Raw genomic sequence first — 24,758 nt, 5'->3', positions numbered from 1 at the left:
ACGAGTTCTTGGTTATGTCTTTTGGTCTTACTAATGCGCCAGCCGCGTTTATGGACTTAATGAATAGGGTCTTCAAAGACTACTTGGATAAATTCGTCGTTGTGTTCATCGACGACATTTTAATTTACTCCAAGGATGAAGTAGAGCACAAGGAACACTTGAGGACGATTTTGACGCGATTGAAGGAGCACCAACTCTACGCGAAGTTCAAGAAATGTGAGTTTTGGCTCTCACAAGTGGCGTTCCTCGGGCACATCATATCGAAAGATGGAGTTGCAGTGGATCCATCGAAGGTAGAGGCCGTGAAGGATTGGCCTAGACCAAAGAACGCGTCGGAAGTAAGAAGCTTCTTAGGGCTAGCAGGTTACTATAGAAAGTTTGTAGAGGGCTTTTCTAAGATAGCCACTCCACTCACCAACCTGACCCGGAAGCAACAAAAGTTTAACTAGAATGATAAGTGTGAGGAAAGCTTCCAGTTGCTTAAGGATAAGCTTTGCTCAACACCAGTACTTAGTGTCCCAACACCCAACGACAAATTCGTTGTCTACTGTGATGCATCAAAGTTAGGATTGGGATGCGTACTGATGCAAAATGACAAGGTGATAGCCTACGCCTCACGTCAGTTAAAGGAGTATGAACAATGCTATCCAACTCACGATATGGAGTTGGCAGCGGTGGTCTTTGCATTAAAAATCTGGCGCCATTATCTTTACGGAGAACGGTGCGAGATTTATACGGACCACAAAAGTTTAAAATACTTCTTTACTCAGAAGGAGCTTAACATGAGGCAGCGCCGGTGGTTGGAATTAGTAAGGGATTACGACTGTGAAATCCTATACCACCCGAGGAAGGCAAACGTAGTTGCCGATGCACTTAGCCGAAAAGGTTATGGGAACTTAGCAGCCTTATCCGGAATAGAAAAGCCGCTACAGCAGGAGCTTATCAGTGCCTGAATATAAGTGGTTGTAGGCAAGCTGGCTAACTTGTCTATCCAATCGAATCTGCTAGAAGACATACGGAATGGTCAGAGACATGATGATTCACTAGCAACGCACATGAATGCAGTCCGAGAAGGCAAGACTACAGATTTCTCAATATCCAGTCAAGGTTTATTGAGATATAAGGATCGGGTATGCGTGCCAGACGATCAGAGTATTAAGAAGACGATCCTAGAAGAAGCGCACAGTACTCCGTACTCAGTTCATCCAGGGTCTACCAAGATGACTCGTGACATCAAGGCAGTCTATTGGTGGCCAGGGATGAAGAAGGATATATCGGAGTATGTATCTAAGTGTCTGGTATGCCAGCAAGTGAAAGCAGAGCATCAGCGGCCTGCAGGATTATTGCAACCGCTTAGCATACCGGAATGGAAGTGGGACGATATAGCCATGGACTTCGTGACGGGTCTGCCAAAGACGAATAAGTAGCATGATTCCGCTTGGATAGTCATAGATAGACTAACCAAGTCGGCTCATTTTCTGCCTGTTAAGACTTCATATACGGCAGACCAATATGCAGACATCTACATCCAAGAGATTATACGATTGCATGGAATCCCTAAGACAATAGTGTCAGATAGAGGATCAGTATTTACGTCAAGATTTTGGAGAAGCTTACAGCACGCTATGGGTACTAAGTTAAGCCTTAGTACATCTTTCCATCCTCAGACAGATGGGCAGTCTGAGCGTACGATTCAGATCTTAGAGGATATGTTACGCGCATGTGTACTTGATTTCGGAGGATCATGGATCAAGTACTTACCACTGATCGAGTTCTCGTACAACAACAGCGACCAGTCGACAATCGGAATGGCACCTTATGAGTTGCTATATGGAAGAAGGTGCCGATCACCGTTGCACTGGGACGAGGTAGGAGAAAGGCAGCTTCTAGGGCCCGAAGCTGTTAGACAAGCACAAGAAGCAGTAGCGCTTATTAGACAGCGTATGCTTGCTGCTCAAAGCCGTCAGAAAAGCTATGCGGATGCCAAGCGACGTGATGTGGAGTTCCAAGTTGGGAATCAAGTCTTCCTGAAGATATCTCCTATGAAGGGTGTCAAGCGGTTCGGGAAGAAAGGCAAGCTCAGTCCCCGATTCATAGGTCCTTTATAGATATTGGACAAAGTGGGAGTAGTTGCGTATAGACTAGCCCTACCGCCTGCACTAGCCAATAGTCACAACGTGTTCCACATCTCGATGTTACGCAAGTATGTGTCAGACCCATCTCACGTCCTCAAGTACGATACAATAGCACTCCAGAAAGACTTAAGTTACTAGGAACGACCGGTTAGCATCCTAGATAGGGGGATGAAGTAGTTACGGTCCAAGAGCTTTCCTATAGTCAAAGTCCTATGGAGTAATAGTTCTGAACGAGAGGCAACGTGGGAGTTGGAGGAGGACATGCAAGGCCGGTATCCAGAATTATTTGGTAAGTAAATTTCGAGGACGAAATTCTTTTTAGTGGGGGAGAATTGTAGAGTCCAAGAACTTTACTTAGCTAGTTAGATAGTAGTATTATAGTATTTATAGCATTATCTTTGTTACTTTGGATTTTTGGTTCAGACCGGGAGTTATTTGGACACTCATAGTAGTACTTATAGATTTTCTAAGTTTAACCTATAGTTTAAGAATATTAAGTATAACCTAAGGTTTGATTAATGTGTCTGATATTAAGGAATATATTATTATATTATAAGGTTTAGACATCAACCAATAGGATTTTAAGCACATGTTTTGAATGGTAATTAAGGATTAAGTATTTTTGAGGATTAAATTAAATAAGGGTAAAAGTTTGAATGTATAGGGTCAGTCAGCAGCTTTGAGCACGTTGAGGGCTTAGTCAAGGCTGTTTAGTCCATTCAAACTTAGCTAAAAATGTGTAAACTCGTGTTTAAATATTCTGCGTATGCCGATATATCGCAGCTATAGGGGGCGATATGTCGCAGCACGTAGATACGGAAAACACGAATCGATGCACGGTCGCCTCGGGAACAAAGGTCCAGGCGATATATCGCCTATAGGGGGCGATATATCGCCTCCACCAGCATGTTTTCAAATTCATTTGAATTCTTTTCCCTTCAGCCATTCAAACGCCTTCAACAGTCCAGCATCTTCTGAACGAGTCTTCAGCCTCTGCTGAACGATTATTCAAATGATTTTCACTTAAAAAGCCATTATTTTTATTCAAGTAAAATCAAGATATTTTCATTCCCAAACTCTATAAATAGGACCTAGTACCCAGCCATTATTCACCATTTGCTCTAAGTTCAGAGGCTGCTAGTGTTAAGTGAGTGAGAGAGTGTAAACACTTGGTTTGGGGAAAAACTATAAGCTTAAACATCATAAGCTTATCAAACACTTGGGAAGTAAGTGAGTGCTATAGTATTTCGGTGGATGTTAGATTGATCTTGCAATCTTTGAGGTAAACCCAAAACTCTAGTCCTTTCTGTGTTCTATGTTATTTCTTTCTCAAAACCTTCTACTCAGTCCCCTAACCTTATTCTTATTTTTGGTTAGGGAATCCAAGTTCTTAAGCACTTAGTGGTGGTAAGCATATTTTCGTTTAATGGTTTAGTCTTCCTATTCTCTTTCATTTCATCTCCTTTCTTTAGACTCACCCTTGTTCATTGTGGTTTTAGGAGTGTTCCAAAAGTCCTAACTCAGTCCATTTTATCCCGGTAACTTTGGTAAGGAAATAGGCTAGAATCAACATGTTATGTGATTACGTTATCTATATGTTTTATGTTATTAAAAGTGTTATGATATATGTGTATGTTTGTAGGCTTGGGCATATGACCCATATGACTAACAAGACCCCAAATGGGTTATGGGCATATGACCTACTTAGCTAGTAGGACCCCATTAACCCCATGGGCATATGCTTGTTTAGCCTATGGGACCCCAAGTAATAATGGCCATTATAATAAGTGTATGTTATATGTATTGTGTTAAGTCCTTATGTTTTCTTATGAAATTATGTATGTGACTTTGTGTTAGATTTTCCTTACTGGGCATTAGGCTCACTCCTTTCTGTTTATGTGCAGGAAAATAAGTTTAGAGGTGGTAAGATTCGTGACGCTTGGAGGATGTGTATCGATGATGAATGGAGTCAAGGGGCCGAGCGTTATCGATTCGAGGATGTAGTCTCCTTTTATGTTTTTTTTTTATGGTTTTACATGTATTTTCCGCATTATTATGTAATGTCTTTTATTTTAAATCTTATTTTGTTTTAAAGACAATGGGATCCCAAAATCCTTCTTAGTATTCTGTTTCTTTGTAAATAACTCTTATTTTCAAGTTACTCAATAAATTATGGTATTTTCGTAAAATGTAAGTTTTTATGTATAGTTTCGATAATGGTCCAATTAGTCTAGATTAGTGGGTCATTACAGATACAACTCTGATCGAATATGTTGTTGCTTGCCTCTAAAATAATCTAGTCTTGAGGTCTCGATCTTTACATACATATCAACTACAAATTGCTGCAATAATCGACTAGAAAGCAGCAAAATTGATCTGACATTTTCTCTTATTTGCAACTTGTAGCAATAATATTCGCGACATAAAACTATTAGGCACTTTCTTTGTTGGTTTAATCCTACAAAAGTTGAATGTGAAAGAAATGTTACTAATGTGGATGTATATATACTAAATGTATTTTTCTAAATATTAATACTATAGTCTAACCTCGCTCTTCTGTTGCAAGTAGTTCGTCTGCAGTGGCTGATTCTTAAAGATTTATTGATGGGTTTGTTTCGTTGTACTTTGATCTGCTTCCTCTAATCCTTTGAATCCCTTGATGCCAACCAGTATCACCGAAAGGAAATAATATCAGATATTGAAGTGGATCATAACACCCAAAGTAATACTGAACTTTATGATTTCCACCAGAATGGTTATACAGAAGAATGTTACGTCCTCTTGGTTGATCTCTGCCATCATTTTCGACCCATATCGCTGCAACTTGTGAGGATGTAGGGGCATTGAATACACGTTGATCAAGCCCAGCATCTGTTTTTATATGAATGATTTGTTTTTCCAAATCAGGGAGATCTCCAAGTGAACGAAAAAATGGAATAAGGATTGATGTGAAGAATATTGATGAACTGGGTTACAATTGATGGCTCCATTCTGTCTGAATCAGAAATTCGATTTTGTAATTCATGCTCCATGTCATAGAAATACAATTGGAGATAAGAAGGACGACTATTGGAAGGGAGCAAGTCGTTTATATAGTGATAGATTTGTCCTTGGGTTCTGAGAGTATATATTCCTCTATTTCTTCGACAGAGTTCTTTATCAAAATTAACACCGAACGATGTAAACGCAAACTTATTATTATAAGTTCGAATGTATGTTCAGAAATGTTGAGATTCACTACTGTTGGATGTGAACAACGGATAAAGCTCATTTGGTACATTATCTGTGGCCAGAGAATTTTTCCATCAGCACAACAAAACCCAGTTGTTTCATGGCAAAATCACTTTGCTTTACAATGTCGACAGCTAGGCACTAATGGAAGTGAATATGGTTCAAATGGTACTACTTTTAGCAATTGTCTAAATCCAGTAGAACGCATATGCGATTAACCTATTTTGATGAGAAATGACTAATTAGAAAAACAAAATGAAACTGTCCATATTGTTTTAATGAATAATTTTGAAAAACTAACTAATTTTATATTAATTCCTTACCCCTACAAGGTATTGGTATGTTTGTTTCATAGATTAGATCTTGTCGAACAACATATGGGTCCTATTCATAAAAAATTTTGAAATGTTAAGAAAAAACGAATAGAAGGATGGTTGAATTAGACTACCAAGAAAAATAATTTCAGGAAAACTTGTTCAATAAATACATTTATAGATGAATTTGGCTCTGAATGAATTAGCCTGGTGCCATCAAGATTGGGATAGATTAAGACTTCACGAGACGATCCCTCTTAATTGATGTCAGTATGAGTATGAGAATTTCGTTGTCTCTTTGATACTCTTTGAAGAGAACTAACATGTTCAATATTGTTCGTATATTGAACACCAATATTTGAATGTTGAGTAATGAATAGTGTCATACGATCATTATCAAATGTGTCCAAATCATCGTTATTTGAGATCCTCTGAGCTATGGGGGAAAAGGTACTTACTTTATTTTAATTTCTTTTGGATAAATTTTCTTGGGTGATAATTCTTTTCTTTGTATTATAATGTGTGGTTCTGCTTTTTTGTTCATATTTCGGCTAAGGCTCATATGAGTTCAAGGGTTTGCATCTATAGCAGGTAACCATCTACTTCTTTGTAATTTTGTTTTTGCTGTTTCATGGCATTGGCAAATGCAAATTTTGCCTTCTAGTGCAATATGTTATTTTAGTTTTGATAATTAATATGATTGTTTTATAGGTTCTTCTTAGTAAAATTTCTTGAATGATTTGGAATTTTCTTGTAATTTGTCGTATCATGGCTATTTTTTTAGGTAGCCATTGTTTCTAATGCAATGATTGTTTCGTGTCATCTTTTTGAATCATGATATTTGTCTGATAATGCCTTCTTTTTTGAATGTTTATAATGCATACGCTTCAATATGATTTTATTTAATTATCTTACCATTTTAATTTTAGATTTTTTTTTTAATTTCATTTCACTCTTCAGACTTCTGTTATCATTTTCATTTTTAAGTCAAAACTTTTTTTTCTCAAAATAAATAAATAATCTTTATTTTATTTTTTTACTTTTTGTTGGTGTTTATTTTGTCATATATTTTTCTATTATTTACTTAATTGAAATAGCTGATATGTTGCTTAAGTTCAACAATGATCAGAATTTTTTTTGGTTCCTTTTACTAATTTTTATTTAATTTCTCTCTCTCATTTACTTATACTGGGGTTATGCTTAAATTATTGCATCATTATTATGTTTTATATATTTTTTAGTATTTTTAATTCTTTGATAATGTCTTTTTATTTACTTTTTTTTTTTTTTCTAGTTTCTCCTTTTGTTTCTTTATGACTACTTACTTCTTTACATATTCTACTCTACTCTTTTCTTGATTAATTTTTTATATGATATTAATTTATTTTTAGTTAATTTTTCGGAAGAATTTTTCGTTTCTTGTAATTGCGTTCTACTTATTTTAGGATTTTTTTCCCTTATTTAATCCTTATGGATCGATAATGCATTACATATGCCCAATCCAATCAAAATTGTAATGCATACAATGCAATATTTTTAGTTTTGCAATAGAATTGTTTCTCTGTTTTTTATTCAATTTTGGATGAATTGTTGATGGATTCTCAGTGCCTTTCCTGTTCCTTGGTTTTGGTTTGAATTGTTAGACAATTTCATATTTTGTATAAATTTGGTGGTGTACTTTGTCATATCAGTGGCCATTGTTTGTTGATATTGCAATGGTGACTTATGAGGGGATTTTTTGTTCCTTGGTTTTGGTTTGAATTGTTAGACAATTTCATATTTTGTATAAATTTGGTGGTGTACTTTGGCATATCAGTGGTCATTGTTTGGTTGATTTATGTTTATGTGGTATATATTTCTTTGTTTGTACTTTTGTTTTCTAGGGGTGGGTTAAAAGAATGAATTTCATTATATGGGGTGGGTTAAAAGATTATATTAAATATTAATGTGCTACTTTTCATATGGAAGTACAAGTTTTATATGTTTTATATGTTTTTTGTTTTCTTTTTTAATGGCTCCAAGGAATTTTTTAATAAAATTATGTTACATTTTAACAATCCCAAGCCCTACATCCAAGTATTTTATTTATGCATGGTTAGCATTATTTGTTTGAGTATTATTTAATGTTGATAGTTAATCTAATCAATTTAAAATCTTGTTGATGGTTGTAGGTTTCTTTCATAGTTCTCTTAATCTACTATTTTATTGTTCGACTATTTTACATTTATTAGCATAGCAATTAATGATTTTATTTTTCTAATCACTAAATTCATAAACTAAAAACATCTAAAATATTTTTACTCACATAGCATAATATAATATAGTAATTAATAAATGAATTTGTATAGGATTAATTGAGTAAATTATAACTGAATTTGTATAAAATATTACCTTGTGTTTTGTTTTGTTGAACTTGAATTACTTTTGTGTGTCTATTTACCTTGGAATTTTGCGTAGATTGACAACCTGATTTTAGAAGAAAAAAAAATAGTTAGTAAATCTATGATGAATGTTTATAAAAAAATTTGAAACATAATTATTTGAGAATAAATGGTTAGTAAATTAATGATGTATGATTATAAAGAATTTAAGACTTAATTTTGTGTCTATAAGATGGATATAGTAAATCATAAATTAATTTGTATAAGATGTTACCTTGTGTTTTGTTAAAATTGAATTATTTTTGTGTGTCAATTTACCTTGGAAATTGCGTAGATTGACTACCTGATTAGATAAAAAAAATGGTTAGTAAATCTATGATTTATGTACATAAGTAAGAATTTGACACTTAGTTTTGTATGGATAAAAAATGATTTACCTTGATTATTTTTTCTAGTTGAACTCAGCCTACAATTTTGTGTGGAGAGAATGTATAATGTTTTGGAAAGAGGTTAGTAACGCTTATATAAGACTACTATTAAATTAGATATTATTTTCGAAAAAAATTAAACTTGATATTTTTGTGAAAAGAACTCAACAAAAAATCTATGACTATATTAACTGACATTTTTTTCAAATTAAAAAAAAAAAATCAAGGCCTAGAAAATAAGACACTATTGAAGGGATCAATTTTTCAACATTTTAAATAAAATCGTTAAAGTTTGAAATTCCAAATAAAAATATCAAGTTCATGATTTTTTGTAATTAGTTAATAGATATTAATCTCTTTAACTAAAATTATAGCATTTAAGCACGTTAATCCAAAAAAATACATACACGTTTGCCATATTTTTTATTTAATTAAAATGAAGTTGTTAAAGTTAACATCAGTTTATTAAATTCTGTTAAAATTGCTAGAATTTTAAAATAACTCTGTTAATTCAAATAATTGTGTACATGTTTATCATGATTAAAATCAAATTGTTAAAGTTAACGTCAGTTTACTTTTAAATTGAGGGAATTTTAAAATAACTCCCTTAAAACAAAAAATTACCATTATTTACATATTTTATATATATATATATATATATATTGCTTGAAGATATAGTTAATGAGCTTGATTGTCGAATGCGATGCTGTTAAAGTGACCCTTTGTAATTGCAAAAAGGAAGGACTTCTATGTCAAAATTGGTTGTAGACGTAAGTTCTGCATCTATGGGTCACCACTTGATAAATCCCGTCTTCTACGTCATATGACTAAAGAAATATCCACATAAAAATCATCTTAGAGTCATAGCCATGCAAGCTTTTGTCATGTGCTAGGACCACCCGCATAGGCAGCCAAAACATGTGTTTTACTTTTATACTTGCTTCAGTCATTCTTATTTTTTGCTGATTACGTATTGAATTTAGTTTCTGTGAACAGTTTAAAATAAGCCGGATAAAAGTTACTCATTAGACTTATTCACAGTTCTACGTTCAATGTTTTTCTCTATTCCTTGAGGCTTTTCATAAACTCCAAGACTGTTTCGAGTGGTGAATGCAAGTGCTATAACACAACAATACCTTGGTAGCCATACAAGATTAGGATTGCAGTCACCTCGCAGAGAAATGTTGGTTTGTAGGGTTCTGTTATCATATCCATGGGTCAGTTCTCCTCTCTGCTCCAAACCTAGGTCACTTTTAATCTGATGATCTTTAGGTTGGTATAAATAAATAAGTTGCTAATCAATTATCAAGTTTTGTTAAAAACATAAATGTACAATGCAAACAAAAAAGTTTCCTGAAAAACTCTTACAGGGCTGATAGTTTGCTTCCTCACAGAGACAGAGACTTCTGGTCTCAGGCATGAGATAATGGCACCATGACAAAATTTGAATAAGAATTAAGCACAGCAAAAGAGAACAAAATTCTCAAGCACTTTATTATGAACAAAGAGGCAATGACACATCTGAAGCTAAACATAATAGCACCTTTAGTTAGAACACAGGAACAGTTGCATGCATTTTCCAATATGTAACAACGTATTTATACCCCTCATTTGAGCATAAAGGCATATTGCATTAATATATGCAAAGATAGCCTTTGAAAAACTGAGTCACTGTCTGACATGTCAAATTAAACCTTACAAAGTATAGAATCTGTCAGATATATTATGGTTTGACCATGTGCCATTACAATTCTTTCACCCTCTTGCTTCCTTTAATGATTGTCTTTCAACTAGTAATGGAACTTGCTGCTCTACTTTCATATTTAAACCTTCATAACATTCTTGTAAATCAAGATAAACGGGTTGGTGTCCACTTGTCTTCATCTTCATGATTGCAAAGTCAAGAAACTCTCGGCAGAGCTTTCAACCATATTAAGCATGACATATCATGTGTCCCGTGGCTGCACAAAATGAAACATACACCGTGGTATTAAAATATTAGCAGAAGCATGATTAGTTTTTCTTGAAGAGCATAAAAATAACCAACCTCCATTCTTTAACAGCTGCAGCACTGAGAAGTACCATCATTGTTCATGGGAAGAGCAGTACTTCTAAATCCAAAATGGACGAGCCCTATATTTAGTAACACCAGCATGATTTGTAGGAAAAGATACATATTGCAAAAAGCATCACAAAAGACAATGGGTATATAAATTGGAGAAATTAACACCAATTTGAATGAGTGTAAAAGATAAGAGATTTCTGTATAATAACATCACATTGAACTCTGTGCTCACAGAAAGCCCATGTACACATATATGGCAACTCTTGAATATATTTGTTGTGTGAGTGTATTCTATTAACATAAGTGCCACAATTCCAGCTTAAAAAAAAAAAACAGATCCAATCACTGCTCACTGATCAGGAATACGATGCCTTTATGTTCTAGTATTCTTAGGAATACGATGCCTTTATGTTCTAGTATTCTTATGAAGTGCTTACAGACAGCACATTTGGATGACATCTCTCCTTATAATAGGTTTTATACAGATTTTATGGTAAGGATAGTTCCCAGATGTAGAAAAATGCAAAAACAGAATATTTGTAAGAAAATAACCATAAGTTAATTAAATTAAATTCATAGACGAAGATATCAATCATTAAAAAACATGTAATATATTGGTTTAAAAAATACCTCAAATTCAGAAATCGGTAGGTTGCAAGCACGGCAGCAGAAGCACTCTCGATGGTAAAATGCATTTAAACAATTCAGATAGCGTCCAAAATCAATCTCATATTGGCAACCAGCACAGATCCTACTCAACAAATAATAAGGGGAGCCTTGTTTATATTTCTTCAGCAATAATAATGCCTAAAAAATATTACATTTTAAACTTAAGACAGTACAGCTGTCTGTCTTATAAATCACATACCTGTATCTCATTGGACAGTAAGCAGAGATGGGTTGATATGAATTTGCCGGGATGGGTTGATCTGAATTAGTGTAGAAATCTGAACTCAAAAAATTAGTGCACCAAAGCAAATCATCAGTTACCCTCGAGGAAGATCCAAATTTTTAGTCTATTGATGATATGCATCCACATACAGCTTTTTCGGAGTCGTGTACAGGGCATTACTTACCTACTTCTTCATGAGGCATAAATAACAGATGAGAGATTCCTATCATGTACCACACTATTAAGGTCACAGACCTTTTGCATATTCTCATCCTTGACATCATCTTGAATCAAATTTGTATCTTTCACAAGGTTTGCTTTGATTCCCATTTTGATAATGATAGCAGAAAGCATCACTGATTCTTCCATATTTCCTTGCTTGCGAAGACCATTGATCAAGGCAGAATAGGTAATAACAGATGGAACTATCCCTTCTGCGATCATTTTGTCTTTCAACTTAAAAGCTTCAGCAATATCACCAGTTTTGCAGTACCCATTTATCAATATATTATAGGTCACGAGATTAGGAGTCAAACCCTTCAGGTGAAGTTTATAGAAAAGCCTTTGTGCTCGTCCCAAATTCCCTGACTTACACAAGCCATTTATAAGAGCATTATATGTAGTAATGTTAGGAACCAGACCCCTATTCAGCATCTCATCTCGTAAGTTGAAAGCCTCATTAACATTACCAGTGGCTGCAGTGGCATGGATAAGGGTACAATAAGTAAAATTATCTGGATTAAAATTTCGAAGAAGCAAAGTAGAAAGAAATTTCTTGGCGTCAGCAATCTTTCCAGATTTGCAGAGTCCCAGAATAGCTATATTGTAAACAATACTGTTGGGCAGAGGTACAGTTTTTGCACTTTCAATGAGAAAATCTGCAATTTTTTCAATTTCTTTTTCTCTAATGCCAGCTTTACATGGCTGCAAAGAAGCTCCACAATCTGGAAAAGTACCGAAATCCACAACCTTCTGTAACAGCACACTTCCTTCATCAATGCTCCCAAACCTGTAGAGACTACTGATGATCTTGGTATGCATAACGACATTGGGACTCAACCCTTTACCAACCATATCAAAATATAAATTAAAAGCTTTATCCATCATCCCTTCATTGCACCAACCAGCAATAAGGGCTCCATAAGTAACAGTATTAGGGGATAGTCCTATAGTGTGCATCTCAGCAATAAGATCCATCACTTTACTTAATTTCCTTGACTTAAAGACTCCAGTAATCAGAGAATTGTACATTTCAATGGAAGGAAATATTGATTCTGAAACCATCAAGTCCTTTACTTTGAAAGCTCCATCAATATTTCCAACTTTACAATATCCATCACTCAGGGTTCTATAAGTTACTTCATCGGGGGCACATCCAAGCTCCTTCATCTTGATGAAAAGGTCCTCCGCTTCAACCATTTTCCCCATCTTGCATAGTCCGTTTATCATTGTGTTGAAAAGATACCTGGTCTTAGTAAAGCCCCGAGCTAAAATATCTTTCCATAGACTCATGGTGCCATCAAAATCTTTCATTTTGATGAACACATCAAGCAGAGTACAATATCCAATCTCATCAAGCACCACACCTCTTTTCACCATTAAATCCCGAAGACGCAAAGCATCATTGAAAGCGCCTGCATGACATAAACCCTTGAGAAGAGTATTATAAGTTACAACAGTTGGTTCAACCCCTTTCCGAAGCATCTTTTCGTAAAGCACGAAAGCTTCACTTGTTTGACCTTCCCTACAGTATCCATCTACCAGAGTATTATAACTAAAGGAATCTGGTTTTAGGTGCCAGCTTCTCATGCGCTTCACTATTCCCTCTGCTTTATCAATTTGACCAGTTTTACAGTAACCGTTAACCAAGGAATTGCAAATGAAAACATTCATCTTTAAGCCTAACTTTAACATCTCATCCTGGATCCTAATAGCATCATCCATTTCTCCAGTTTGACAATACCCATCTAACAATACACCATAAGCACGCTCATCCACAGTTATTGACTCATCTTTTTTCATTCTCAGAAGAACTTTCTCTGCTTCCTCCATCTTACATTGCTTGCAGTAACCCTTAATCAAAAGGGTATGACTGACTACACTTTTTAAAACACCCTTTTCAGACATCAACTTCAACACTTTTTCTGCACCCTCCACATCTCCCGAACTAACATAACCATGCATCAAACTATTGTAAGTCACTGTGTTTGGCTCAAAACCAGAACTCTCCATTTCTTTGACAAAGTCCGCAGCTCTACCTACTCTACCTTCCTTACAGTAGGCATTCACAATTATAGAATATGTAAAAGTATCAGGAACAATGCCAAGCCTTATTACCTGGTCATACAAAAGTATAGCAGTGTGATGTTCGCCGTTTTTCACCAAGTTACTCAGCAAACAATTGCAAGACCTCAAGCTAGGCAAGCTACTACACTTACCCATATTATCAAACACGTGTAATGCATACTTTGTAAGGCCCTTCTCAGCATATACCTTTAAAATCATATCAAAAACAGTTGGAGAAAAAGAAAACTCCTCGTAAACACTGACAAGCTCACGCCAAATAAAAAATGCCGAGTGGTTATTCTTACATATAGTTACCAATTCCTTCAAATGCGCTTTGGTTTCATCATACATACGTGCTCTAGACAATATATGTACAATTCTACAGTAAGACGTTATATTAGGTCTAAAGTTTTGTTGATTCGAGGCCAACCTGAAAAACCCTAAACAGGCACTAGGGTTTAACCTCAAATTTCGCAGAACGGAATCAAGGAGTTCGTCTGAGAACTGGAAGGAGAGCTTTGTAAGAGCATCGAAACGTTGGAGAACGAGAAGGCTGGAGATACGGTCGACTAGCTCGGGACGGGTCAGCTTGAACTCGTCCCGGAGCTTCCATTGGAGGGTCCGGGAGATGTGGAATGATCTCAGTGGAGAGCGCAGGAGGTGACGAGTAGAGGAGTCTCGGAAATGAATAAACATTTATTGAGGATCAGAGTTTTCTGGAGAGGGAGAGTGGAGATGTCGTTGATGGGTACACTATCATCGTGGGGGTTCACCATTGTTGGCCATTAACAAGGATTCGCAAAACTCCAGGTCCAGGACTGATTTTGTAGCATGTTTACTAACAAGTAATTGAATCGTATTTGTTATAATCATTCTACTTCATTTGTTTAAAAATTCGTTGTTTACTTTCATTTACTTTTTTATTATTAAAAATTAAAAGATAAATTTAGCCTAAAAAATATTATCATTTTAAAAAAAATACATTTTCTACACAGAACAATTTAGTCAAAGTAAAAGCATTTCGATCAAAAATAATATTTCTTGTTAGTTGAATAAACAACATAATAAAATAATAATTTTAATTTTTTAATATTGTATTATCATTATTTTTTAATTGATTTATTCTTATTACGATTACGGTATAATAAAGGAGTTAGTTAGGGCTGAGCATAAAATCCGAAAAACAGAAAAAACCGTGTACACCGAAAAAACCAAAACCGAAAAAACCGCCGACGGTGCAAACCGCCACTGTTCGGTCGGTTTGGAAATTTTGGGTGAACCGACCAATAAAACCAAAACCGACCGAACACAATAAAATAATAATATAATATTATATAATTATTAATTATTAAATTTTTTAATAAAAAAAATAAACTTAAGGCACTTGTAAATGTAATTATGTTCTATATATTTATGTTTTAAAAACATACAAAAATGGATTCTAACAATCCAAAATTTTTAATTTTTTAACTAAAACTTTCAAAAAAAAAATAATAAAAAAAATAAAAAAATAATCAATTCAGTTTGGTCGGTTTAACCGACCAAACCGTGGTCCAAAACGGTCGGTTTTTGGATTGCACCAATCCGAACCAAAAACCGAATTCTAGATTTTTTTTTGTGAAAAAACCGCCCAAACCGACCGATGCTCACCCCTAGAGTTAGTTATTTCTTAGTTCCTCTCTACTCTTTCTTCCTAATTATATTTTCACAAGTGTCTATGTTTGCCGGATATTTTTTTTTATGTCACAATATTTAAAGGTTAAATTTAAGAGAAGTTTCATTGCTTTTAAAATAAATGGGTTAATAGTACTTGGGCTCAAGTTTTATCATATAACTTAGGTCCCATTTTTTTATATCAATTAAATCTTAACATTTATATTTTGGCTCACATAGGTCCTCAATGTTATATTTTACTAAATAAAACCTAATTTATGAGGGTAAAAATGAGATTTTTCACAACAACAAAAATATAGCACCCATTTGTTTTTTCTTTTTTTACTAAATTAATTAATTAATTATTACAAAATATATTATTTTGGTAAATTAACCTAAATATTCTTATCAAATATTTAAAAAAAATATTTTCTATTATACTTTTAAAACATTTAATATCACTTATATATTATTTATAAGGAGTTTAAATAGAAATGTGTGTAGTAAGAAAAAAAATGATGTTATGGATAGAAGCAACCTTAATAAATTTCATGCTTCTAAAATTTACAAAATGTATATTTTTTTTATTATTTCTTAATATTTCAAGAGAATATTTAAGTCAATTACCAAAATAATATATTTGGTAATAATTAATTAATTAAGAATGGTTTAAAGAGAGAAAAAATAGGTGTTATGTTTTTTTTTTTTATTTATTTATTTTTTAAATCCTATCTTACCTGTTGTTCGTGTTTTGATCATCCGACACGTGGCAATTGGTAGTAATTAGCGACAGGCCATGAAGTCATCGAGATGCGAGTTCCTTGATGTGGAACAGTTCGGTCGAATCGAGGATATCTCCAAATGAGGCTATGTCCTGAGGTCTTCTCTCAGGTGAGGGTGTCTTCCAGTGAGACCATGTATCAGGCTAGTCTCCGAAGCATGAATACCCACAGGTGAGGCCATGACTCGAGGTCTTCCCTCAAGGAGAGGATGTCTCCAAGTGAGGTCACACCCTGAGGGCCTCTTTTCACTCGGCCATTCTCCAAGTCCAGGACTCCGGTCCTCGGGCCTAGGAGTACTATCAAGTGCAATCACTGCAGGTGTGGGCCTCGAAAGGATCATCTGACAACTTTTGGCGATCCTCGATTAGTGGTGTCGAGTTTGTACACTTGAAAATCGGCATTTCCCACAACGCCGCCTGACATGGGCAAACGTGTGTCGTACCTTGACAGTCACATATATGTTCTTCATAAAGTTAGTGTGTGACTTTCTGCAATGGGCCCCGTAGAATCTGCATGGCTATAGTCTTTATTGTAACACAATCCTTTGAGTATTAACTTAACACTAATACCCTAATATTTGTGAGAGATGATTAGCATTAATGACCTCAATCTCTATAAATAGGGATGTGGTATTTCCTTGTAAAGGGTTCAGTTTTTAAGAGAGAGAAACTTTGTACTCAGTGCAATATATACGCCACTTGAGAATCACCATTGAAGCTTGCCATCACAAGCTTCAAGCTCACTAAATAATAGAGACTGGTGGACTAGGGTTCTTTTATAACCTGAATCACGTAAAACATTGTGCATTTCCTTGTTTATCCTTTAATCTCTCAGATTAAGTTGGCAGCAAAAAAGACAGTCAACATTACCTTTATAAATTAGAATTTATTTAATAAAATATAACATTTGGGACCTATGTGAGCCTAAAAATAAAGGTTGGGGTTCTAATTGCTATAAAATAAAGGTTGGAGACTTAAGTGATACAAGTGGTAAAATTTGAGGACCCCAAGAACTATTTTGTCAAAAATTATCCAAATTAACATTTTTTTTCAAAAAAATGTCCAATGCAATTTTTTCAAAATCTTACCTATAAAGTTCCTTTTTTTAAAAAAAAAAACTTCATCATTGTCAAATTTCATAGTGAAAATATGTGGAAAATTAATTTTTTTCTTTTTTTTTTCATAAATATGAATATTTAAAAATAAAATTAATTTATGGTTTTTTTAACTTAAGCTAATTGTGTAGAAAAATATTTCAATATACTTTTTTTAATAAAATCATATTTTATTTGTTAATTTAGTGTTTAGATATTTGTTTTATTTTTAAGATATTTAGGATTTTTGCCTCACGAACTATGACCAATACATTATTATGCCTCTTGATTTTTTCAATCTGTTAAAAATTACCCTCAAACTATTCACAGTGTTATAAAGTGAGACTTCTGTTAAGTTTTATATTATGTGGCTAACGAATTGTTGACTTACCATTGCCACGTTAATGTCACGTGTATAATGTAAAATAAAAAAATAATTTAAAATTAAAAAAAAATTATTTCTTATAAAATATTAAAATTGAAAATAATTCAAAAAAAATATTTTTTCTTTTTAATTCTTAAAAGATTAATTAAATAAAATTTTCAAATATTAAAAAAATAAATTGAAACTCATCTAATTGTTTTTATTTTATTTTTTAATAATGATGGAATTAATAAAGTTTAAATTATATTAGTTTAAGTTTTGTAAAAAAAAATAGATCATTTTTGGTTTATTTTTTTAATATTTGAAAATTTTATTTAATTAATGTTTTAAGAATTTATTCAAAAAATATTATTCTTTTATATATTTTTTTTTTTCAGTTTTTGAAATATTTTTAATTTTAATGTTTTATAAGAAATATATGTTTTTAATTTTAAATTATACACATAGTGTTGATATGGCAATAACAAATTAGCAATCCGTTAGTCACATAAGATAAAACTTAACGGAAGTCCCACTTTACAACACTATGAATAATTCGGGGGTAATTTTTAATAGCTCAAAAAAAATTATGGGGCACAATAATTTATTGGTCATATTTGAAAGGGCAAAAATCTTAAATATCATGCTTAAGTATTTTTGTCATTATATCCTATTTTCAAAATATATCACTGAAAAAAAAAAAGTTAACTATATAAAAAGAAACACAAACTTTTATATATATTTAATTATAGGTAGGTAGGCGATGTAGTCACGTTTTGGACCAAAAGCGTGACGATGGGTCACACCAATAAATAATGATGTATATGTAGATTAGTGGTGTGGGCCTTGTTGAATAAAATAAGAATACATTTTGCACACCTTAAAAGCTATTTGAACCATACCTAAAATGAATTAAAACGTGGAAAATTTAATGATAACATGTGTTTTGTATAAGGATAAAAGTGAAATCTTACACTAGTGTGAATACATAGGCGATATACCAACTGTATTGTCTCATCCCTCTTGTGCCTTTGTGGCCTGATAGACATGACGAGCAGTCACAACCGCACAACAGGGATAAGCAGCACTGACCAGAGACCCAAAATGTTGGGGGCGACCAAGGAGTTTCAATGTGTTTGATCGGCTGGGAAGAGATGACCAGAGATGGAGAAATGAGGACTTGAGGGATGTCCTCAATGATTGAATGGACAAACACGACTCAAAGCAACTGAAAAATCGAGTTAGCCAGCTAGAGCGTGTAGCTGAACCAATCCCTGCAGTTGCGCCTGCTGTCCTGGTAGCAGCGCAATCCTAGTTGGATGCTTTAAGCCAAAATATAGACTTTGATTGAAGGAAATGTCCTCCCTTCATCAACATGATTGTCAATGCTAAAGTATTGAACAAGTTTAAGATGCATGTCCTGCCAAAATACATCAGTAAAGAGGACCTTGTATCTCATGTTAATAAATTCAAAATTCATATGGACATACAGAAGGTGTTCGAAGATGCTCGCTGTAGAATATTTCCTACAACCTTGTCTGATACTGAACGTGAATGGTACTTTAAATTTCAACATGCCTTGATTACCTCGTGGGAGATGTTTGTGAATGAGTTCTACATCCAGTGCCATCAACATCCTATATAAATCCTCTTTGGAAATGATGGAACTTTTAGTTCGAGACCTCAAACCCTGAACTCATATGGGGAGTCATGCCAGGAACAACATCTGCGAACAACACAATCATGGCTACTTTTATTTTGGTCGATTTTTCTTCTGCGTACAACATTGTGATTGGAAGACCTATATTGATTGATCTACAAGCTATACCATCTATGTGGCATCTCGCCATGAAATTCTCAACCGACGCAGGTATAGGTAGTGTATATCGCAACCAAAGGGAAGTTGGGGAGTGTTATAACTCCTCGATTACCAAAGCAAAAAAAAAAGGTGTAAAAATCACTAGTATGATTTGTACGAGCAACCCTTTGATCAAAGATGGCGAGAAGATTAGACAAGAAGCAGAAAGACTACATGTGTAAGTTCTGACACTATAGTTACGAAGCAAAATGTCCAATCTAATGATCAAGTCATAAAATAGGGTGTTGCCCAAAGTGAGGAGGGAGAGATAGATCCTCGCTTTGGAGTTTTTTTTTTTTTTTTTGAAGAAATTGGACTTGTGGAGGACCTCAATGGTGTCCAAATTGATGAAGAAATCCCGACCAGGATTATCAGGGTCGGAAAGAATTCAGAAAAAGAATACGAGAAGAACTAGTGGAATTTTTTTAGGAAAAAGCTGGATGTCTTCTCCTAGTCGCATAAAGACATGGTTGGAATCTGTCCAACTATAATCATCCATGTCCTTAACATAGACAAGAAATTCCCACCAGTATAATAAAAAATGAGGTTGCTCGACATGCACAAGTCGAAAGCACTAAAAGAGGAAGTCAAAAGACTAAAGGAGAATTAATTAATTCAAGTGGTTTTTTATCCATCATGGTCTCCAATCCGGCAATTGTCCCCAAACTTAATGGTAAATGACAGACATGTGTGGACTTTACAGATCTTAATAAAGCCTACCCGAAGGATTGTTTTCCACCACCCAAAATCAACCAGTTGGTCGATGCTATATCAGGGCATGAAATACTTTCATTTGTGGATGCCTATTCTAGGTATAATCAAATTAGCATGCACCCCCCGGACGAAGAACACACAAGCTTCCAAAGAGAAACTAGATTATACAACTACAAGTTGATGCCATTTGGTCTAAAAAAACGATAGTGCTACTTATTAGCGACTAGTTAATCACATGTTCAAAGAATAAATTAGCAACAGTATGGAGGTGTATGTTGGTGACATTCTCGTCAAATCAAAGAAAGTTGGGGGTCATGTACACCATCTTGAGGAGTGCTTCAACATCCTTAAAAAAATATATCAAATGTAGATCAATCCTCTAAAATTTTATTTTGGAGTTAATTCTAGGAAATTTCTTGGGTTTATTGTTAATGCATAAGGAATAGAAGCAAACCTTGAGAAAATCCAAGCGTTAATCGATATGAATTCACCGACCAAAACCAAGGATGTGCAGAGTTTAACAGGACAAATTGTTGCTCTCAACAGGTTTATATCAAAATCAACGAACAAGTGTGTCCCATTTTTTAACCTGTTGAAGGGTAGCAAGAAATTTAAATGGACGGGGGAATGCGAGCAAGTTTTTCAAGCAATCAAAAGACACATGGCTCAACCTCCTATTCTATCAAAGTCTGCTAATGAATAAACTCTATTTATTTATATAGCAGTCACAGAGTATGTTGCTAGTGTTGTGCTAATTCGAGAAGAAGACCAAACTCAACACCCAGTGTATTACATCAGCAAAAGGTTGGTAGAAGTGGAATCAAGGTATCCAACGATCTAGAAGCTAGCCTAATGCTTACTAGTTGCCTCTCAAAAACTACGACCCTACTTCTAGGTCCATCCAATTATTGTTTTAACCGACCGACTCTTGACACAAGTATCACAAAAACCTAAAAAGCAACTGGACACTTATTTAAATGGGTTATGGAGTTGGGACAATTTGAAATCACATATCAACCACGAGCAGCAATAAAAGAGCAGATAACTACGACTGAAAAGCTCAAAATATAAGTCCCAACATGGAAATTGTGGATGGATAGCTCTTCCAATGAACACAACTTAAGTGCATGATTGATCTTAATAAAACCAGAAGGATATCTTTTTCACTGTGCACTCAAATTTGGATTTGTTGCATCAAATAATGAAGTGTTGCTTGCCAAATTAAGATTAGCAAGAGATGTTAGTGCTCGATTAATTGAGATATATAGGGATTCATAACTGGTCGTGAATCAAATACTGGGAGACCATCAAGCACGAGGAATGAAAATGGTTGCATATTTGAACAAAGCTAAGGACTTTCTCGCACAATTCGAGAAGTATTCGATACAACAAGTACCTCACAACAAAAATTCAAATGTAGATGCTTTGGAAAAATTAGCAAGTGTAAAGGATGCTGGCACAAACAATATCATCCCAATCAAACATTTAGAAACTCCCAGTATAACCAAACAAGACTCTACCCTGGTTATTAATGTTGCGATACTTGGATGATTCACATTATACGATATCTCGAGCAGGGCATACTGCCTACCGATCGAAATGAGGCTAAGAAGCTAATTAGGAACCATGCTCGATATATACTACTACACATATTCATGCATCGATGATGATTTTCTTTACCTTTGTTGAAATGCGTCACCATGGAAAAATCCAAAGAACTTTTCCATGAGGTGCACGAAAGTTTTTGTGGCGACTACGTTGGGGGAAGAGTCTATCAAAAAAGATATTGTGACAAGGGTACTTCTGGCCAACAATGAACAAGGATCGATGGATTATGTGCAAAAATGTGACAAGTGTCAGCGATTTTCAAAAATCCCTCAAGCAACACTAACGAGCTGAAGCAAATGCAAAGTCCTTGACAATTTGAAGTATGGAGTATAGATCTGATCTGTAATGCCCTACTACCAAGGACCATTACGTTGTGTATTTCAAATAGTGCTAAACTTGTGAAATGAGTCATTTGGCCATAATCGTATAACTAAATGTGATTAACAGTTTAGGGTTAAAATTTTTGGTCAAGGATACAACATTTCACCAAAACGTTTATTGTATACATTGGGATCCCACAATATATTTTAAAGGTTAATTACAATAAAAGATTTACAACCAGCCGACCTAAGCGACAAAATAGGGTTTAACCCTAGTTCCTCTTTTAAACCCTCGGCCGTGGTAGTCGAGCAGCTGCATATGTACACATCGTCACCTAAGCTCTCTAACTCAAGGATGGTCTAGCTTTCTTTTACCTTTACCTACACCACATAGCACCCATGAGCCGAGACTCATCAAGAAAACTCAAACACATGCTCATAATTAGACAATAATGTGCCACCAAATCATAATAAGCATGCCTAGTAGTAATAATCATATTCATGCATGCAGGCAAGTACAAATAAATGATTGTGGAGTCCTGCACTCTGAGTAGATGACTAATAAGTCTCTCTGATGTAGATGACTAAGAAGTCTCTCTGATGTAGATGACTAATAAGTGTTTCTGAATAGATGGCTAATAAGTCTCTTTGGATAGATGACTAATAAGTCACTCTGAATAGATGACTAATAAGTCTCTCTGGGATTTCACGCCCTAAGGCATGTGATGTTTCAGTCATCTGAGCCTTTTAGCCCTGACTCTGAGTAACTAGCCTTTAGACTAGACAAGCGCTTTAGTTTTCTTCGACCAATAGGTTGGTCAAGCATTCAATGCTCATGTTGATTAGATCTAATCATTTTGACATGCGTTAAACACGCTAATGTCACTCTTAACTCATAAGCCAATACCATACGACCAGTTCTCAATACTACTGTTGATCATGACTGATAAGTCAGAACTTTACAACCAATACTAAACACCATTGTCGTTTACTGACTAATAAGTCAGTGCTTCCTCAATGAGGTAATGCAAACAGGCATATATCAGATGTCAAATATCCAGATATAAGGCATTCAACATGCTTAACCAATAATCACAAGCATAATCATAATCATGCACAATTACAGAGACTCAAGCTCTGATCAATTGCATATTTAACATTTATGCCATGCCATAACCACATGTATCATTTGCATCGCATGCATCACATACTGGGTGCATTTTTCTTACCTTTGGTCCAAGCACATCTTACCAATAAACGACCCTCAAGCACGATCCTGTTCCAAGCCCCCTAGCGACAACCTAGCCACAACCATAATATAAAATCCCATAAAAAATGAGTAAATAAATACTTCAGGACCAAGTCCTAGCCTCCGAGATGTCAAATTCTACCCAACTGGGTAGTAGGGTGGGTGACTAATGAGTCACACTCTGGGGCTCAACCCTAAGCCATGTGACGTTTCACTCACCTGAGCCTTTTGGCCCTGACTCTAAGTAACTAGCCTTTAGACTAGACAAGTGCTTTAGTTTTCTTCGATCTTTAGGTCGGTCAAGCATTTCACGCTCATATTGATCAGATCTAATCATTTCGGCCTGTGTTAAACACATTAATGTCATTCTTGACTCATAAGCCAATACCATATGACCAGTGCTCAGTACTACCACTGATCTTGACTGATATGTCACAGCTTCATGACCAATACTAAACACCAATGTCGTTCCCTGACTAATAAGTCAATGTCATTCACAAGTAAGCAAAGATGCTATGCATTTACAATGCAATCAATGTCCATATATAGAGCACTCAACATGCCTCATCAATTACTATGCATGTCACATACTGGGTACAATTTTCTTACCTTTGGTTCGAGCGTGAATTAATAACAGAATGACCCTTGAGAATGATCGGTCCTTAAGCCCCTTAGCGGTCACCTAATCATTACTAAATATGAAATCCCAGCAATAAAATAAATAATAAAAGGTTCATGGTCTAAAACCCCACTCCTGGGACCTCGAATCGTACTAAAACAGTTAGTAGATTCGATCCCGAGCCTTAAGAAATGAAAACCCGGGCCTAAAACTCTTGAAAACTTGTCCTGGCACAAAAGGGAGGGGCGGGCCGTGACTTGCCCCCTAGGGCCGTGGCGTGCCCCCAAGACAGAAAGCCCCTGTTTGGGGTGCCAGGGGCGGGCGACGACTTGACCCAGAGGGTCGCGACGTGCCTGCTAGACAGCAACCAGGGGAGGCTCTAGAATGGCTTCAAGTCACAAAATGCATGAACTCGGTTGCGACTTGACCCCACGAACCCAACTCCCCTTCCTATTTCTCAATTCAAACTCAACCAAGTCTTCAACAAATCAATCCCAAAATCATAGCCAAACATTTATACAACATCACCAGCATTTTGTCAATAAAACCCAAGCTTTGAAACACTTAAAACCACATTAAATACCCAATTATACAATCAAAATTCACAGTTTAAACACCACTTCAAAACCAGAGCAAACCTTGAAATTTAAGCTGGAAATCTTACCTTAAACACATAATTAAACCCCCTTCAATGGATAAATTAAGATCCTAAGCTCATAAGCCTTAATCCTCAAGCTTGAATCCTCAAGTTTAGCTTCAAAATTTT

General features: G+C 35.0%; 1 protein-coding gene across 4 annotated transcripts; it reads right to left on the bottom strand.

The window, feature by feature from the left end:
- Positions 1-9,961: 9,961 nt before the first annotated feature.
- LOC133831217 (putative pentatricopeptide repeat-containing protein At1g19290) lies at positions 9,962-14,577 on the bottom strand. Of its 4 annotated transcripts, none has more exons than XM_062261427.1 (5): positions 11,631-14,577; positions 11,423-11,501; positions 11,185-11,308; positions 10,537-10,622; positions 9,962-10,450 (listed from the first exon to the last, which is right to left on the bottom strand). In XM_062261427.1, the coding sequence occupies exon 1, from the start codon at positions 14,426-14,428 to the stop codon at positions 11,639-11,641; it is 2,790 nt and encodes a 929-aa protein (XP_062117411.1). In that variant the 5' UTR covers positions 14,429-14,577; the 3' UTR covers positions 9,962-10,450; positions 10,537-10,622; positions 11,185-11,308; positions 11,423-11,501; positions 11,631-11,638. The 4 variants fall into 4 exon arrangements, with proteins under 4 accessions (XP_062117411.1, XP_062117410.1, XP_062117409.1 ...); XM_062261426.1 differs by having other exon boundaries at positions 11,185-11,305; XM_062261425.1 differs by having other exon boundaries at positions 11,423-14,577.
- Between the last annotated feature and the right edge of the window lie 10,181 nt (positions 14,578-24,758).

The sequence above is a fragment of the Humulus lupulus genome, chromosome 4 (assembly GCF_963169125.1).
Source record: "Humulus lupulus chromosome 4, drHumLupu1.1, whole genome shotgun sequence".
NCBI classification, from domain to species: domain Eukaryota; kingdom Viridiplantae; phylum Streptophyta; class Magnoliopsida; order Rosales; family Cannabaceae; genus Humulus; species Humulus lupulus.
The sequence above is the reverse complement of the archived record's forward strand: the minus strand, read 5'-3'. Positions and strand labels throughout refer to the sequence as shown.

What these genes read in the sequence shown, in the direction of transcription:
- LOC133831217 (XM_062261425.1), bottom strand. Translation starts at nt 14,428, where the DNA reads ATGTTTATTCATTTCCGAGACTCCTCTACTCGTCACCTCCTGCGCTCT.